The sequence below is a fragment of the Thunnus thynnus genome, chromosome 8, assembly GCF_963924715.1.
Source record: "Thunnus thynnus chromosome 8, fThuThy2.1, whole genome shotgun sequence".
NCBI classification, from domain to species: Eukaryota; Metazoa; Chordata; class Actinopteri; order Scombriformes; family Scombridae; genus Thunnus; species Thunnus thynnus.
In genome coordinates this window covers 6521760-6539584 of record NC_089524.1, presented here as the reverse complement: position 1 = coordinate 6539584, position 17825 = coordinate 6521760, and the positions used below count along the sequence as shown (strand labels likewise).

General features: G+C 38.1%; 1 protein-coding gene across 1 annotated transcript in view; it reads left to right on the top strand.

Moving 5' to 3' along the window:
- The first annotated feature begins 2521 nt into the window (after positions 1-2521).
- ghrhrb (growth hormone releasing hormone receptor b) overlaps positions 2522-17825 on the top strand; it is a 48565-nt gene continuing 33261 nt past the window's right edge. The window contains exons 1-2 of the mRNA XM_067596256.1: positions 2522-2991; positions 16455-16563. Of these exons, the coding sequence (XP_067452357.1) occupies positions 2905-2991; positions 16455-16563 (196 nt within the window). The 5' untranslated portion in view covers positions 2522-2904. The remainder of the gene's footprint in view (positions 2992-16454; positions 16564-17825) is intronic.

Genomic DNA, 17825 nt, shown 5'->3' with positions numbered 1-17825 from the left:
GTAGAGATAAAATGGATACAAATACTATCAGTGTTGCTTATCATTCAGTAGAGTGTGGTTACAAAAACTGATAGATGGATAATGTAATACAGCTAATACGATAGCTTCCTCCATCTTGCAGTTTTAGACACTCTGGTTCTTTCTTTTAAGGTCAACCGAGTCAAAAAGTTCACCAAAATTTAAACGAAAAGGCTTGTGATCATCTAAGTTTTTCTTATTGTCAACAAATCTCATGTGCAGAGCCAAACCAACAATGAATTCATCCACTTACAAGTATTGTGTCTGTATTCCTCTGTGCTGTAGACCTCCGTTGTTGTTCAAAAACTATTAAAAACCGCTGCACTGGGTGACATGTTGACATAATGAAGTGAGGAAGATGCTGCACTTTAAAACTTACTCGAACAAGTGACACAGATGTGAGATTTAAGCTTTATCAGAAGTGTTTTAAAAATACTTTTTCAGCTTTACAAGAAAAAAGTCTTTAAACCTGCGTTAACTGATTTCTTTTTTTTGGAAACTTTGGTAGCATCTGAAACAAATTTTGAGCACAAAATTGATTGAATTGTTGATCTTGTTAGCAAACAGTTGCTTATTTCCACATCCAGCAGTTTTTGGAGCAACATTATCGTTCATTTGAAGTCGTGTTTCTGTCCACCTGGTGAATGTAAGTCTAATGTTCACACTTTTAGCTCTGATTCTGTTCTCCACCAACTCCTGAGGGAAATACCTGGCTCTTTAGCTGCTAAATGCTCCACTATGTTCACCAGTTAGTCTACAGCTAACTGTGTCTGTTTGCTGTTTGGTGCTGAGCAGGTAGTGTACAGTGACTTTATAGAGCTTTTTCTCTGAGAACAGCTGCCTGCTGCGGCCGAAAACGACACTATAAGAGTGCTGAGAGTGAACCAAAACAGTAAAGTTGCAGCTGGACAGCTAAACAATGAGCTGGAACTCTCTATAAAGCTCCGTAAAGCTGAGAGGAGCTGCAGAGTCACCTGGGCTGTAAAGTATAACTGTAAAGTACAACTTATAATAGTAACAACTATCATAAGTTGTTTCTTTGTTTTTTTTTATTTGAATTTGGATTTCAATAAGTGATGTGGGGTAAAATTCTGGAACAACACTGTTTCACAAAATCTCCGAAAACAGAACATTGATATTTTGCAGGCAAGCAAATATCTGAGATCCTTACTTCACTCAGAGGGGAGTTTCACAGCCTTAAAGAAACCGTCCAGTCACGGGGTCTTGCTCCTTTCCACAGAAACACACTAGGCGCACCAAAAGACATTTTGATGAGTTATGTGACGATGAAAGTCTATTGAAGGCGGAGGAACACTTCAGAGTGTCAATATTTTACGCAGCTGTAGACACTGCAGTACCACAGGTGACACGAAGGTTTGGGGTTTTTACACCCACAAGAACTTTTGTTTAAATCTGATGCGCCCTCGCTGACCAATACAAAGGTGTCTTATCCGAATTTAGATGTGCATTAGCGTCCGCAATAAAGGAAATCGAGCATGGCTCAGTTCAAGATTTGGCACACACTGTGTTCATAAAGCAACACTCCACACGACAATGAGTAATGAGGAGGAGTCAAAAACAAAGAGCCCCTGGACACAGTCATGGCCGTTGCAGGATCAGCACCTTGACAGCAGTTGTGACACTTCATAGTTTGTAATATTAAAAAGCTCCAACAGTTTAAAATTTACTGAATACAAATAACTCCATTATCTGTGTCTAATGTTGTAAAGTGGTCTGTTACATTTTGAAATGATAAGTATCTTCACTCTAATTCACCTGATGCCTCTTACATTACACACTGTCTTCTCATACATTGTTATTATAAAAAATATTGATTATAGCTGCTTTAAACAGATGGACACTGGACGTTTGTTCCCAGATGGAAAGTGAGTCCTCAGATTTTTGTCCTCACAACATGATAAATACGAAGCAAACACACAGTCTCATAAACACACATATCTAACAGCTGCTGCATCACACTGAACCCTTCTCAGACTCATATTGCTTTGCAATATTCTTGAAGCACAACACATAAACTAATAATATGTGCAGCTTAATCCCAGTATCTCTCTCTCTCTGCACAGGTGCTGCTGTCTGCAGGAAGTTCATTGTTGGTGGTCTGGTGGAAAAGCCAAAGGCACCGTCTGTCATCGATCGACCTCTGCAAGGTGCCTCCAACTGCACAGAGAGAGAGAGAGAGAGAGATTAACACATGGATTAGCACTGTTTATATTCATCCTAAATGTTTATAAGCGTTCTGAGTAATGAAACATAACTGCAATGACACACTAATGTACCACACTCACTGAAAGCAACAACACATATAATGTAATTCACTCCTGAACTCCTGTCTGCATCCTGTATGCTTTAATCTAAATCCGTCTCATTCATATCACATTGATATGAATTAATACGTGCTGTCCCTGAAAAATAAATATATAATTATATGACACAGTACAGACACAGTGCTGTTCCTGATATGTATATCTAAAGTCAGTCCCTGTGTGAACACGCTGTTATTCTTGCAGGCTGAGAGCGCAGGTTCAGATCTGCTCCCATGCGGCAGCGTGCAGCTCTGCGCCGCTGCTGCGTCTTTGCGCTGCGCTCCGTCTCTGCCTTTTTCAGGGGAGGAGCGCACCTTGTTTGGCTCAGTCGAGACCCGGCTCTGCTGCGCGCGTAATGCGGACCACCTCACGCACCGGAGAGACACCGGACAACATTCATATGTGCAAACTGCAAACTAGCGGTTCAGTTCATGGATGGTTGCCGGCTCTGGGAATTAACAAGGAACTGATTTCTCATCATCGAAGACTCTTGGAGATACTTTGGTGTGCGCACTTTTGCAAAGTGAGGAAAGCTTGAAAAAAAAAAACATTATTGCACAGTATGTTCATCTCTGGAAGCTCGTGGTTGAAATGGATTCCCACATTACTTCACTTCGGTGTGTTCCTGCAGCTGGCGGTGTGGGAAACGGTGAGTCCACTTCAGACACTCCGCTCATCAGGACCGGTGTGATGAGGTTAATGATAACACTCAGTGATGACTACAGGTTGTGAAAGGCTGGTTCTATTTTTTGCATTTTTGCTTATAGTCTGGTGTTTGTGCAGAACTAATCTGTCGACATTTGGCTGTGTTGGGGCCATAATTACAATTTAAAGAAGCGATGGGGCCTATTTACGTGCTATTAAGTCGTAATTAAAAGATACTATAGAAATGATCCAAGCACTGTTAAATTTCAATAATTACTCAACACTAAAATATTAGACAGTTTTGTTTATAATATTACTTGTGAGTACAGTAGGCAGGCTGTTGAATATTTGCCAAAGTGTGCTTATTTGCTCATTTCTGTATTTTTTTAAATCATTTTTTTACTTAAAAAAAACATTGTCCTTTTTATTTTACTGTATTTGGCCACTGCTGGGCAACAAGTGTCTCTGTCCATTGAGCTTTGTATTTGACATGATGTCTAAAAACCTCATTGAAGGGTCATTGAGGGAATAAAGTTGTAGATTTCATACCATAAACTATTTTTAAACGATTCATGCCCTATTTTTTATACTTTAGGTTTTATATTTATAGTGTTGATCTTGTCCTGTGTGGTTGTTGATGACTTCCACACATTTAATTGGTGGGAAAAAGTTATCTCAATATATGTGAAGAGTTCAAATAATCAAAAACAATTTTCATGTTGTCAAACTGCACTGTAACAAATTACCCTGTAAAATTACTGTAAATTACTACCCTTTTTTTAAACAGTATCATTACTGTAATTTAATTTAACAGTTGAGTGCTGTAAAATGTATTACATTATTCTGCTGTAGACTGAGGTTTACAGTTTGATACTGTAGGTCGTAATATACTGTAGTTTTACAGTGTTGCTATTGTAATCTACATGAACAGTTTCTTACTGTAAATGTTACAATAAACAACGGAAAGGTTTTCTACTTATTCATATTAATAAAAACAACTATAAATTGCAGACACATGCTGTAAATAACAATGTGTCTTCAAATTAATGGTCCAGTAATGAGATCAGATCAGTTTTACATTTAAAAATGTGTAACCCTTAAAATCAAGCACAAAAGACAATGAGGCAAGTGGAAGCTTTATGGAACTGAACATTTATTCAAAAGGTTTTTTAAGTATATTCAAGTATGTTTGAAAAGATCATTTCTTACGGTTCATGCCCTTTCAAAGGGGTCGATGTAAATCTGTTAATTATAATATCTTGAGCTGCCAGCAAAACTTAGTCATGAGTCTAAACAGCAACTGCTTTGCAAACTACTGTTTAAAAAATATAAAAGCACAAATAAACAGATTGCAGGATAAAACAATTTGTAATGCCTTCAAATGTCCACTCTCACTGAGTGAGAAAGAAACAAGAGTGAAAGTCGAGCACAGAGTGAGAGAAAGACAAATGAAACAAATGAATGGGAGAGATAAACAAGGACACCTGACTTCCCCGCATGAAGTGACGTCAAGTTCTTCAGAAGAGTGGTGACTAGGATTCACTGTGAGCTTGTTTGTCTTAGGAATTTCTTTCTCTAGCTGGCCTCTGTTCCCCTCTCAGGGTTAATCACAATGAAGTATCTGAAAACAACATGGAACAAATCACCTAATATGTCCCATGTTTTAGTACAGCTTGGCAACTGCAGTATCTTTGTGTAACGGGGGACTATATTAACCTCACAGTTTATAACGCCCCCGTTAAGTTTGTTTTATATGGCTGATAATAGTGACAGCCTACAGTCTCTGTGTTGTGTTATGATGATGATGGTGAACTAACAGCTGACAGTTAGTAACATCAGTTGACTCCAACGAAGACATCCAGACAGCTCTGATGTCGATTCAGTGATGTCTGTTTATTGCTTACAAGCACTTCGGGATCTGGGGGATACAAGCCCAGTCTCAGTGAAACTATTTAACATAAAAAAAAGGAAACTTACAATACTAATAAATGATTTCTGTGACGAAGTTTAATAACCGTTAAATAACAAATTACAGGGCCGACAGTCTAGTCTTGACCAGGATCAAAAACTCACTATATTACAGATTATTGATACAGATGAATCAGTTCACATAGATAATCACTCTGAATGTCAGTATACTTATAATTAATAATAAAGTCTATCTTAGGTCAGCTATACATTATTATTTACAGGTTTCCATTTAATAGTCACACACTCACCTGGGGGATACAAGCCCGGTCTGACTTGTTACCCAGGTGATGGGCTTTATAGCTGCATCGTTACCTTGGATACTACGTAGCCAAGTATTAAATATTAAATATAAGATAACAGCATAAAATAATGAAAATAACATAAATATGTACACCTTACAACTATTAAATAAAGGTAAAATTACTGACAAAATTATATTCTATATTAAGAGATTTTGCTATTAGACATAGTGACCATTTAAAGCACAATTAATGTATTTAATGTAACATGCAAGAGGCATATGTTACATTTGCAGCAACCTAAGATAAGATAAGCTAAGATAACCTAAATGACCGCTCTGTCTGTCTCTTGGGGCTCAGCAGCCAACGTTATCTCAATCAACTTTGCTACATATTTGAATAAACTTCAATTGTTATGTGCTTTAGATAGTAGGCTATTATTAATTATGAAATGCAAGTGGGATAAACAAGGTGTAGGTATGGACCAGGCCATACTAACATTAGCATTCAGTGAAAATTTTTTTAAATACCAGTAATTCAAACTTTCAACTGAAGATAAACTACCTGAAAATGCTCTCTTGTGCCTGTCAGGTGCTTGCTAGAATAATAACAGTTTAATGTAATGTTTTCAACCAGATGCACAAATGTAACTCTATTCTCTGAGTAAGATGTTACTGACCTTTTGGTTTGATTACACAAAGGAGGATGAACATTGATTATATGATGTTGATGGATGCATGTTGCTTCTGTCCCTCCATTACTGTGGCGGCGAAAATGAAAATACTGTATTTTACCGTCAAATCTTATAGTAGCCTATTGTTAACGTCCGTTCTTGGTTTTGGCTCCAAAGAGCATCAGAGTTTACAGTATTTTACCACATATAGAAAGAAACAGTAACTTACTGTTGGAATTTTGCTGTATTTTTACAGCAATTTTTTACAGTGTGTTTTTTCTTTTTTTTTTTTTACAAAAAGTGTAAATGAGTGAAGCTGTTGACCTGCTGTTGGTGTTTTCTTACGTGTAGGAATTGATCATAATTACTTTGTGGGTGATTAATTTGTCATGAGTGGTGTATAATCCCCATGCTCCCCTTTTAATCTCATTATTGGCTGTTATTTGCAATGGACAAGTGATTTTAATATTTCAGACTTTTGTCTTTTTGATAGTAGCTTTGTTTTGGTGAAGAAAAAACATTTAATTGATGAAACATCTCAGAAAAACAGGAGCCACCAATGAATAAATAAACACGCATATACCTAAAATAAATATCCAATAAATAAAAAGAAAAGATCCAATAGTGCGTCCTGAGACTCCCATCCAGACAGACAGCAGCAAAGAGAAAGCATTAATATTTTCTTTTTTTTTCTATATATGTACATATGCTGGTTTGAAATTCAAATAATATAGAAAATCCAGGGTGCAGAATATTCCCATTTTACTCTTATCTAAACTTGGATTCGCCATCATGGAGGCGTTCTCACCTAAGGTTTGATCCCAGTGTAAATCATGATGGTTTTGTGATGTGTTTCCTGTTCCTGAAGGCTGTTAATGATCCTGTGTTTCTTCATTAGCTGCTTCCTCCAGAGACTTTGTTCCACTGCTGATTGGTATCAGGGTGAAGGTGCTCATCTTATCCTTCCTGCCTTTTCATTATAGATCACTTTTTCTATTGATGACAGCAGGATGAACGTCTTTAACGTCACTTATTGACCTGCTGGATCACTATAATTGTATGTGAAATTACACAGTGATTCAGTGCGCACATGTCAATGTTTACACTCTTGAGTTCTGTCTTTTTCTTGCTTTCTGTCAAGTCAATTATAGCCTAGAACCACAAATCACACATTTACCTTAATAGGCTTTACAATCTCTACGGCTACAACACTTTTTATTCTTAGACCTTCAATTCAGATAATCCTATTTTTGATATACAGATTATTGACTACATTTATTTATATATATCAGCTTTCAAAAACAAGTTCATAAAAGTCCTCAACATTCATTCAGCAGACATTTTTGTCCAAAGTGATTTACAGTAAGAGATAAGATTCAAAAAACAGATAATTACATTAAAAAAATTTGCATGAACATATATAATACATGTGATAAATACAGATTATGTGAGTTAAAAATCTAAAATATTAAAAAAGTCACAGTATAAACCAGAGGTGGAGGAAGTATTCAGATCCCTTACTGTAAGTAAAATTAAGAATACCACAATAAAAGTAAGTACATTAGCGAAATGTACTCAAAAGTAAAAGTACTCCTCATGCAGTAATATGGCACCTGTGAGTGTTATAACATTATATTATATTACTGGATTAATAACCCTCTTGCAATAATCTGTTAGAGAGAAAATGGAAACTGCTCTCTATAACCTTCAAACTATCTGGTTCAGTCTGTTGAAAAGTCACAGACGTCTGGACGAGGCATTCAATTCCCAGATAGCAAAAAATTGCTGCGGCCCAGATCCCGCCCACACCCGACACTTTGGGCACTTTCATCTGGCCCACATACCGCGTGGAATGATGGCACTCTGGTCCTGTTTCCCATCTACGGGTCACAACAATGTCAACCAAGAATAAACCAGATAAACCAGAACTGGCCCACATCCAGAATGCACATACCCGAGAGTGCTGCATCTTTACCAAAAAAGGCCCACATTTGATTTGGGATATTTGGGCCATATTTGCTATTTTACATGGGGGGGGGCATTTCAGGCTCACATCCAGTTTGTCCAGGCCAGAAGAAGGCCAGCAGTACTGCATCATTGACTGAAGTGGCCCACTTGCTATCTGGGTTGTTCCACTGCAGACACCCAGCAACTATACCAGTCTCGGCTCCTCTGCTCGTTGAACATCACTCGTTAACTTTGTCACACAGCTACCTCAGTTAACTAAGAGTCCCGAAATCTAACTGGCTGTCACTGCTAGGTGATTAATGAGAAAGACAGGTAAAAGGCCAATAAAATCAGAGAATCTAAGAGCCTTTTCCACAAGCAGCATTTTACTGTTGGTTAAGGTGAAGCTAATTCTAACTACTTCATGCACTGTTGGGTAGTTTAATCTATAGCTATGCAGCATATTTTATAAGCTAATTATATGATTTATATTTGCAAAGTAAAGCTGTATGATAAACGTAGTAGGAGTAAAAAGTACAATAATAGTACAGTACAAAGTAGCAAGTAAGAACCTCAAATTTGCACTTAAATGTACTGAGTTACATTCCACTGCTGGTAAAAGATCATTTTAAAAAAAATATGTCCTAATAGAGTTTCAAAACAGAATATAGTAGTTTTTTTTTCTGATATCAGACTGAATGTTCTTCCTGAGTGATGTTGTGTCTCCGACCTGAGGGCATCTCCTGCCTCTGCTTTAAAAACAAGCTGTAAAATTTTAAAATCAATTCTAAAAGCCACAGTTAACCAGAGCAGAGAGGCCGAAAAACGAGGGAAATGTGCTCCACTTTTTTTTTTCTGTGGATCCTGTGAGTGCCCTTCCCTTGCAGCTGTATTTTGCTGATATTGAAGGTGGAAATTGATTTTTTATTGGTGAAAATAATGACAGTAATCTAGTTTCTGGTCACAAATGCAGGAAGGGCGTATATGTCCGGAAATTAATAGAATCATCCAATTTTTGGAAATGCTCCTAAGCTGAAAGATGGCTGAGTTTGTTATACTGTTAAAATGTTCAGAGAAATTTGAAGGGAAATTCTAATTTATTACGAATTGAGACTTATTTTTGTGCTTTAGTGGGACAAGAGTTACATAACAAAGCTGCCGGTGTAGACACAGTGAAACGCCACATCAAGTCTGAAGGAAAAGAGTTGAACAACTCTCAGTTATTCATGCAACACCCAGGCGACCTTGTCCCTCGTCACAACATCGCTATAAAATTGTTTACTTTAGCGCTGTCTCTATGGTAACAATTATAAAGACATTTTTTTTCTAATTGGTTGTGATAAAATTGTTGTCGTCAAATTACGGTAATTGCTGAGATCTCAGAGGTGGCAGGAAACAGCATCAGTCAGACAATTAGATTGTAAACAAAGCCACAGGATAGACTTATTTGGAAGAGAAAATTAAAGTGAATGGCAGAAATTATTAGTTTACAGACCGTCTTCCCCGGTTCAACTTTAACCATCTATCATGTCGCAATACTGATATTATACAGTCTGACTCAAATTGCGGCCAAGATTTCATTAGACTCTTCTTGCGCAGTGCAGTTAACTTGTAAAGACTGTAAAGCAGCTTAAGTCTGTGACAAAAAAAAGGTCAAGATTTCTGTGCAGAGTGTAGTTTTTGTCCTATGTTGTGCTGTAAGGTCAAAGATCATCACTTCAAATTTACCAGCGTTCGCTGTGATGGAAAATTACTGGAGATCAAAGACAGGATGTGGGCTGGTTTCAATATACCTGCGTATCATCAACGCCAAGATGAAAAGAAATATCACAAATGACTTGATCCGGACGTAGAATGTGGACTGAAAACATTAAACAGCCAATAATAGACACACACACACACACACACACACATTCTCTGTAATGACATCAGAGACCTGGTGATTACCCGTCCTTTGTATCACCGTGAAATTTTGAATGCAAATGATGGCGGCTCGGTAAAGGTTGGATGGAAGCGATCGTCGCCCTGCGATAATGACCCGGTTAAAACTAAGTGATTGAATTTAAATGAAATTGCTGCCACATAAACTGTTGCCATTTAGGAGCCGGGGTTACAATAATCAAAGTGCATTCTCAAATGGCAACACCAGCTCTTCACACACACATCTGATTTTTATTATTCTGTGTTTATGAAGTTGTGAAAACACCTACCAGCCTCCGCATCTCATCATATGACTCACACCACGTTCTGCACATCACTAAACTGTAAAAATACACATCATTTTGCTTCATAAGACAGCATGTCGTCCTACTATCTTGCTTGTTTAAAGGAGATTTGTTCTATAAACCTGCAGGGCAAAATATGACTGTGCTGTCTCATGTCTACAGTGAGGCTCCGCTGTCAGATCAAGCTGCCAGATTGAGTTTTTCAGCCACACAGAAACATTTATTGCTCCTGTAGGTGTAAATTATTAATGATGAGGGAGTTTATTGGCCACCTGCTACAAATCAATTGTGGAAATATTCAGCCTTTTCACAGTGAATTCTCCTCATGTTCAGTAATGTGTTTAGGGGGCAGCATTATCTGATAAAACCTAAAATAGAGAATGAGAGTATTGGAGATAATTGAGAGCTCAGGACAATAAAGGAGAAGGCTCAGGCATCATTTTTGTTGCTGTTAACGTGTCATCCAAGCATATTATCCTGTGTTATATAACAAACTGATTGTGTTATTTATCTAAAAGCCGGGATTTACTGTATAAGGCAGCAGCTCCCAATGTGAGAGTGAGGAACAAGAGCTCACAAGATCAGTGTCACAGGTTACAAGGTAACGAAACAAAAACAAAATACTGCTAAGCTAACATTTAACATTTCACAAACGCCATTTGTGAGCACCACTTACACACAGTTTACAAATGGTCGCAGCATGACATTTCTTATTTGATTGTTTTATTTGCAAATTGCAGATAAATTGCAGAGTCCTGTACTTCTCTTGAATTATCGTGCGTGGGCCACAAATATAATAAAGTTCGTTTTAATCACTGAAACATCAAAATTAGTGAGAGGCAATCTTCTCAAGCCTCTGCATGTCTTATCTGGACCAGGAATAACACGTAAATGTGTGTTGCATTCTGAATGCTATCGGATATCTGAAGATGACTTGGCTCTGATTGTACAGTTTTGAGATATTTTACATTAAAAAATCCACCCTGAGGTCACTTAACTCTGTCTTTTTCTGCTGGTGGTGCAGTCAGACTGAAATTCACTTCCCATTCAAGCTGTTGTGGAACGGGGCGAGACACATTTGCTTCCGGTTGCGGAATTTCAGTCTGACTGAAGCTTAAAGAAATACCAGCAGAAAGCTACAGACAACCTATCTAATTTGCACACACGCATCTGAACATAAGAATCGAGATAACAAGAACACTTATTAACACCAAGTGTAAATGCAAACACTTGTGATCAGATTACGTTATCTGGATAATGAGTCCAGATATAGACTACATGTTAGAAACTGAGTGGAAATGGTTTCATTCACAGGGAGGAAGAGTTTTAAGAAGACACTACTTTGCATTAATGATGGGTTACAAGGTAAGGAACCACTTGTGTTGAAGGTGTATTTTCAGAGTAAATCATTTTGGGAAATATGTGTTGGAGGAAACTAAATTTTTTGTCATCCATGAAGTACTACATTTTTTTCCATTTGTGTGTGTGTGTGTGTGTGTGTGTTTTTTTTTTAAGAGAAATGGTAACAACATGCATCAAAGTTCCCTGGAGGTCTTGAATCAGAGATGTTACAGTTCACCCTCAGTGTCTGAAAGGGGTCATTTTTATACTGTTTATAATATCAGATGAAAACATAGTCACAGTTCTAAAACCTGAGGTGAACATATGTAAAAGTGCTGCCTGAGAGTAAAAATCCAGGGCTTCAACCTGCTCTGAATGCTCCGTTTGCAATTTTACCTCTACTTCCTCTTCGTGATGACGTCAGCTTGTTCTGTTCTGTAGTCTTTGTTGGTTGTTCTCCTTGTCCACTTGCATTCTGATCTTATTACGGCTCGAACATATACAAATATATTGCAGAAGTTTCCATTTGGAGTAAAAATAGGAGAAAAAGAAGTTAAATCTTATTACTGCTGTTTGTTTATGTAGCCTCTGGAGCTGAAGGAATCCAATCAGAGCAGAGTGGACTCATTAGTAGGGGGGCCTGTTTCAGACAACAGGCTGAACTGAAGGGCTGCATAAAGGCCCAGTATAAGATAATTAAGGAGTTTTTTGCAAAGATATTCCAGAATCCCCAGAATATAAATACAGACCCAGAAATATGCATGATACGTCCCCTTAAACCCTTCGAAACTTGCAGCTGAAACTATGCAAAACCTGTCAGTTTACACCAATGCGACCAGACGAGATGGTGTATGGTCTCCATAGCAATGACTCTCCGTACTTTTGTTCTATCTGACGGCTTTTCAGGCTTTTTTTTGTAGCTGGATATAATTTATAGCATCTTAAAAACTAAATGAGGACAGTGATAGTGCGGTACTTGCTACAGTTGCATTTCTAGTATTGATGAAATGGCAAAAACATGCAAGAAAACAAACTCTGCCATTTCGATCAGCTAACAGTTTGCTGACTTGACCAGCTGACTTCGCTACAAGCTGATTGGCTGTTGAAACAGATGACGCGCCTTACCAGCTACTGGCAAACTGAGGCGCAGGTGACACCATCAGCCGGGTTCAGCTGAGACGGGCCAGTTTGCACAGCTGCAACTTTTCCCTGCAATGTTATAAAACGGTTTCGTCTCAGCCTTCGTCCCAGCTGGAAGCCCCAAAGTCCTGTGTTGTGCTTCAAGTCAACATTGATTGTTTGCACAGTGGAGCAAGATTATGATCTTCCTGTAAACTTATGAGGCTTATAGTTACCTAAACATAACCCAAAATATTTCATCCAAATTGATTTTGCAGCAAATTAGTATTATATAAACATAATCTTAAGGAGACAGGGTTGAAATAAGATTGAAGTTATTTACTTAGACTTATTACTATTACTTAGACTAACAATACCAACACAAGAAACTATCTTCCTACCTACCTACCACTTCAGCTTCTCAACAACTTTGACAGCTACAGGATAAGATCCTGCAACAGGACAGGACGTGTTTCAGTCCAATAACATCTCCTGTTAATCCTGAACAATGCAGCACTGTGAGAGGATGAGATCAAAGGTCACGTTCACCTGCAGAGTCTCCATCTGTCCAACAGGCAGGCGTTCTACATGTGACACACATTTCACACATTTCAAGCCAAATAAATCCACCAGAGAAAAATCAATTAGAAAACCTCCAAAGCGATGACAAGAATTGTTTTCTACTTGACAGCCTACAATAGATTGGTAGAGATTAAAATGGAATAAATCTGGTGACATTTTTGAATGCAGAAACTTCTGAGAAGTCGTACTTGGAAACTGTTTAGAAAAGGGCAGACACTTTCAAAAATACTTGGCGTCTAACCTTGCAAATCAGCTGGATTTGTGAGATCAAACGAGATTCCTCGGGACGCTGATTGGTCCGAACCACTAACTTGAAGCCTGACGAGATGGATTCTTGCGTGATCTCGCGAATCCAGCTGTTTTGATATGCAGTTCAAATCTATATTTTCTTTTCATATGTGTATTTATACATCATGTAAGATTATTAGAAGCCTATACAGTATAGGTGTGCTGGTTTCAGTCTTCCTCCTCTTCATGTTCTTTAGGAGGCGTGAAAGAAAGTGAAAGTCAGAGGAGCCTTCATTAGAGATGTCAGGACTTCAAGACGAAGTTGTTGAACTCCCACGTTTCAGTTGTCAGGGCTGCTGATTATCGTACAGAGGTTCCACATTGCGGCAGATGCGCCGCCGTCCTCTGGCTTTCCATGTGGGGAGAAGGAAATGGCAAAGATATTTATTACAAGGAGCAGTTCAAACTCGCAAGAACACATAAAAGTTAAAAGCGTGTGGATGGGCAGACTGATATCTCAGTAATCAACACTTTTAGATTCTTAACGGAGTCCATAACTCCCAAAAGCCCAAAACACGTTTTTTTTTGAAAGAATTTTTAAGGGATCAATTTAAAGCTGAAACTTGTAATTTTCTGCAGGTTTTCTTGTTCTTACATAAGTTGTTTCAACTCTGTGAAGGCTTCTAAACCATTATTCACTCTCATCTTTGAGTGATTTCGGTCTCAGATAGATGCTTTTGCGAGGGCTGCTGAACAGGAATCAGCTTCCAGTGTGCATCTTCTACTCATTTTATGCTATTGTTTTTAATTAGTTGAACATGATTTCAATCATAACAATTGAACAAACTTAATGTGGAGGGCAATGAGAGAGCAAGTTCAAGTATTTGAGGTATTTCAGAGAAAATATTGCCTGTTTTTACTTGTATTATATACAGTAGATATTAAAACGTCTTTATAGTGTCTAAAAGGACATATTATAGTTATTTTATTGGTAGTACCTCCTTCCTTTGTGGAAGAGTCTTACTAACCATCTGAGGGCAGCACAGACCCTAAACCCTTCTACTCGGGAAGGCTCTTTCATCTTAATTCTTATTACTTTCTTTATGTTGTGTTTGCTGAGTTATTGATACTGTAGCACTTGCTGAGTTTCAATTAAATGTATTATTATTTCAGTCCATTTGTATTTATTTTTAAATCTATTGGTATAGTGTGATTTCTGTGTTTAGATAAAGGCATTTATGAGTAATTCTTTTTTAAAAGTAACTCTCATGATTGTCATTTTAGGAACATTCATGTCCTCAACAATATTCACAATTAGCAGGTGATATTGTTGTATAAAATATTAGTTTCAAATCTAAATACTGTAGAACCGTATTGGCCTGAATATAAGACGACTCTGATTATAAGACGACGCCCCCTTTTCCAAAATCCGTTTTCGGCAAAAAGGCTTTTTGAAGATACAACACACACACACACACACACACACACACACACACACACACACACTCGTCCTGTTGGGAAAATTTCACTGAGATACTTTAAAGCCAAGAAGAAGAGTGTCGTCATCCTCTGAGCCTTTTCTCTTGTGAAAGTGAAACACTTCCATCAAAGCAGAATGTAAATCCCACACTTGTGTATCTCGTCATCAGTGTCATCTTGTATCAGTCACACACTCACACTCTCTCCTGTCAGGCTCTGAAACAGTCAGATTATTTAGTGGTATTTTAGACTGTTTGAGCTCCTGTGACAGCAGTAATTCTTGGTTGCTTGACAGATGATTTTGACTCTGATCCATTTCTAAAGACGTCGGAAGACGCTTTCGACTCGTTTCCACTCGTCGTGAATTTATTTCCTCCATGGCAGAAAGATACGTTACCTGAGCCTTCAGAAACTCCTACAAGTTAAAAAAAACCCCAACTTTTTTTGAGTTAAACTGGACTAATGAAATACTTTAGTGTTAGCATAGCAACATTAATGCTTCAAATAAATCATAAAGCAACACTCTCTGTAGGAGATTTGATTGTGTAGAATATATAAGACTCGAATATAAGACGACCCTCACTTTTTCAAATCTTATATTTATGCCAATACAGTACCTTCCGTTCTGAATATTTGAGATAGGTGTATAGAAGTTTGTTTCATCTTACACGGACATTACTCTTGTAAGGAATATTCTTCCAATGATTCCTGTGTGAACATCAAGCAGCAACCTCCGGGGCTGAAAAATGAGGCCAATGCGGAAGTGCCAAAAACCTGCATTCTATCTAATGGCCATCAGGGGGCGACTCCACTGGCTGCAAAAAGGAGTCCAATTGTATGGAAGTCTATGAGAAAATGACCCTACTTCTCATTTGATTTATTACCTCAGTGAACACTTTCCTGATGAGTTTATGGTCTCAATCGCTAGTTTCAAGTCGTCTTCAATACAGCATGATGTTCATTTTGTAAATTATAGTCCCATTTAGAGTACAATAGACGATAAAGCAGCATATGCTTCAGGGCGTGGCTACGATGTGATTGACAAGTTGCTATCATGGCAACGGCGTTGCTCACATAATGTAATCAGGGCGTATAGGTGTAGCTGCTGCTATTTCACTGTGTGTTTTCAGTTCACTAAAGTTAACTGTAACATTGTGGTCACCTATAAACAGTCTTGTTCAGCATTAAGTTGTAATAAAACATCCATCAATGAGTCACATTATCAGTTTTTTCAGTGAGTACATTTTGTTTTAACGGTTTTAGGCCTGTTTTTCGCTAGCGAAAATTAGCATTAGCATTATCACTGTTAACCATTGATTGTAAATGCACCGTGCTAACCAAGCTAGCAGCTAGCGCTATGGTCAGGCCCACCCCATTGTCCAAATATGGTCACTTCTGGCTCCGAAAATCAAACATGGCGACAGCCAAATCCAAGATGGCGATGGTCAAAGCGCTACACTCGAGGCTTCAAAACGACAGTTCGCAAACCAATGGGTGACGTCACAGTGACTACGTCCATATTTTTTACAGTCTATGGTTAACATCAACATCAACACTGCTAAGGTAGTGTTTTCACTGCCTGCTAAAGTTTCATATCATTGTTACTGCTCTGCTGTACGTTTTAATGTATAACCGAACTGTGATTTCTGTCTCTGCTCTTCAGACGGAGGCCATCCACCCAGACTGCGCTCTGGTGGTTCAGCACAAGATGGCTCAGGAAGAATGCAACCAACTCCTCAAACAGGAGGAGAACAACCACTCCAACAGGACAGGTGTGTGTTTTCATCTTATTTCTGACATGTGTTATGGTGTGGGACAATCATCAGGTCCTCATCAGGTACATCAGCTGTTTTAGGGTTAAGACTTGGTTTTATGTTGGAGTAAGGGTGAGTGTTTGACAAAACAAGGATGTGAGTGTCCTTTTCTGAGTATTTTAGTTGTACTTTGATTTGACTGACAGACATGACATGGTTTTTCTAAAACCTTACCAAGTCGTTTTCCACATTTCATATGTATGTATATATATGTATGGAAGGGAAAATGACGCACTGTTAGGAGGAGGCGGGTTGGGTGGTTGGTGAGAAAGTTAGTTGCATAGCAGAAAGTTGCAAAAGCATCAAAGCAACAGAGTCATGACAGGCTGTAAAATTACAGACATCCAAGATTGAGTTTGAAATGTTTTTTTTTTCTGTTCTCTTCCTCGTCACTGACAGGTTTAAGCATGAAGAGAGAATATGGCAAATTATGGACTTTACAAAAAGTGCAAAAGTTCAAATGCAAATACCTTTGGGACAGAACTGTACAACTACAGTCTTTGCAGTCAGGAGAAGCTGTTAAAATCATTTTTTTAAATGAATGCACTCCCTTCTGACTATGGAGAGCACATTTATAGATTTTACCTAAGATCATTATTGACTGAAAGGTCACTTTTTCCATCTTTGTCCTTTTCACCTCCTTTGGAGGGCGTTAAAGCGAGTGAAAGGTGTTGAAGCCTCAACAGTCTGAGTCAGGAGTTGAAGAAAAAGTCAATGAACTCCCACGTTTCTTGTGTCTAAAGGGCTGATTGCTGTATGGAGTGTCCTCATTAGAGGAGAACCTGACAACCTCTGCGTCAAAGCTATTACAGTAGCAGTCTCGCTTCTCAGAGATACATGCCATTATTATTTCACTCAATAATATCAATTGCTCTATGACAGTTTAAGCTCTCGAAATCATATGTTGGTAGATATAAAATATGTCCATAAGAAGTTGAAACAGGATGCTCCTGGTTGCTGATCTCATCTCGGACCAAAACTTGGTCCAAAACTTCATGATTTGGCAGAACAATCATCTTCAACTTCAAGCATTTCAATCCTTTGACAGTATTTTCCTGATTTGTTCTGTGTTGTCTAAACTGCAAAGCATTGAACTTCTACAGCTCTAAATGACGGTGAAAGGCAGCAATTGGTAATTTTGGACCTCAATACTAAGAGACCAAATTTTGTCAATGAATGAACAAAACATGGTCTGTGATTGTTTTATGCAAAAAGATACA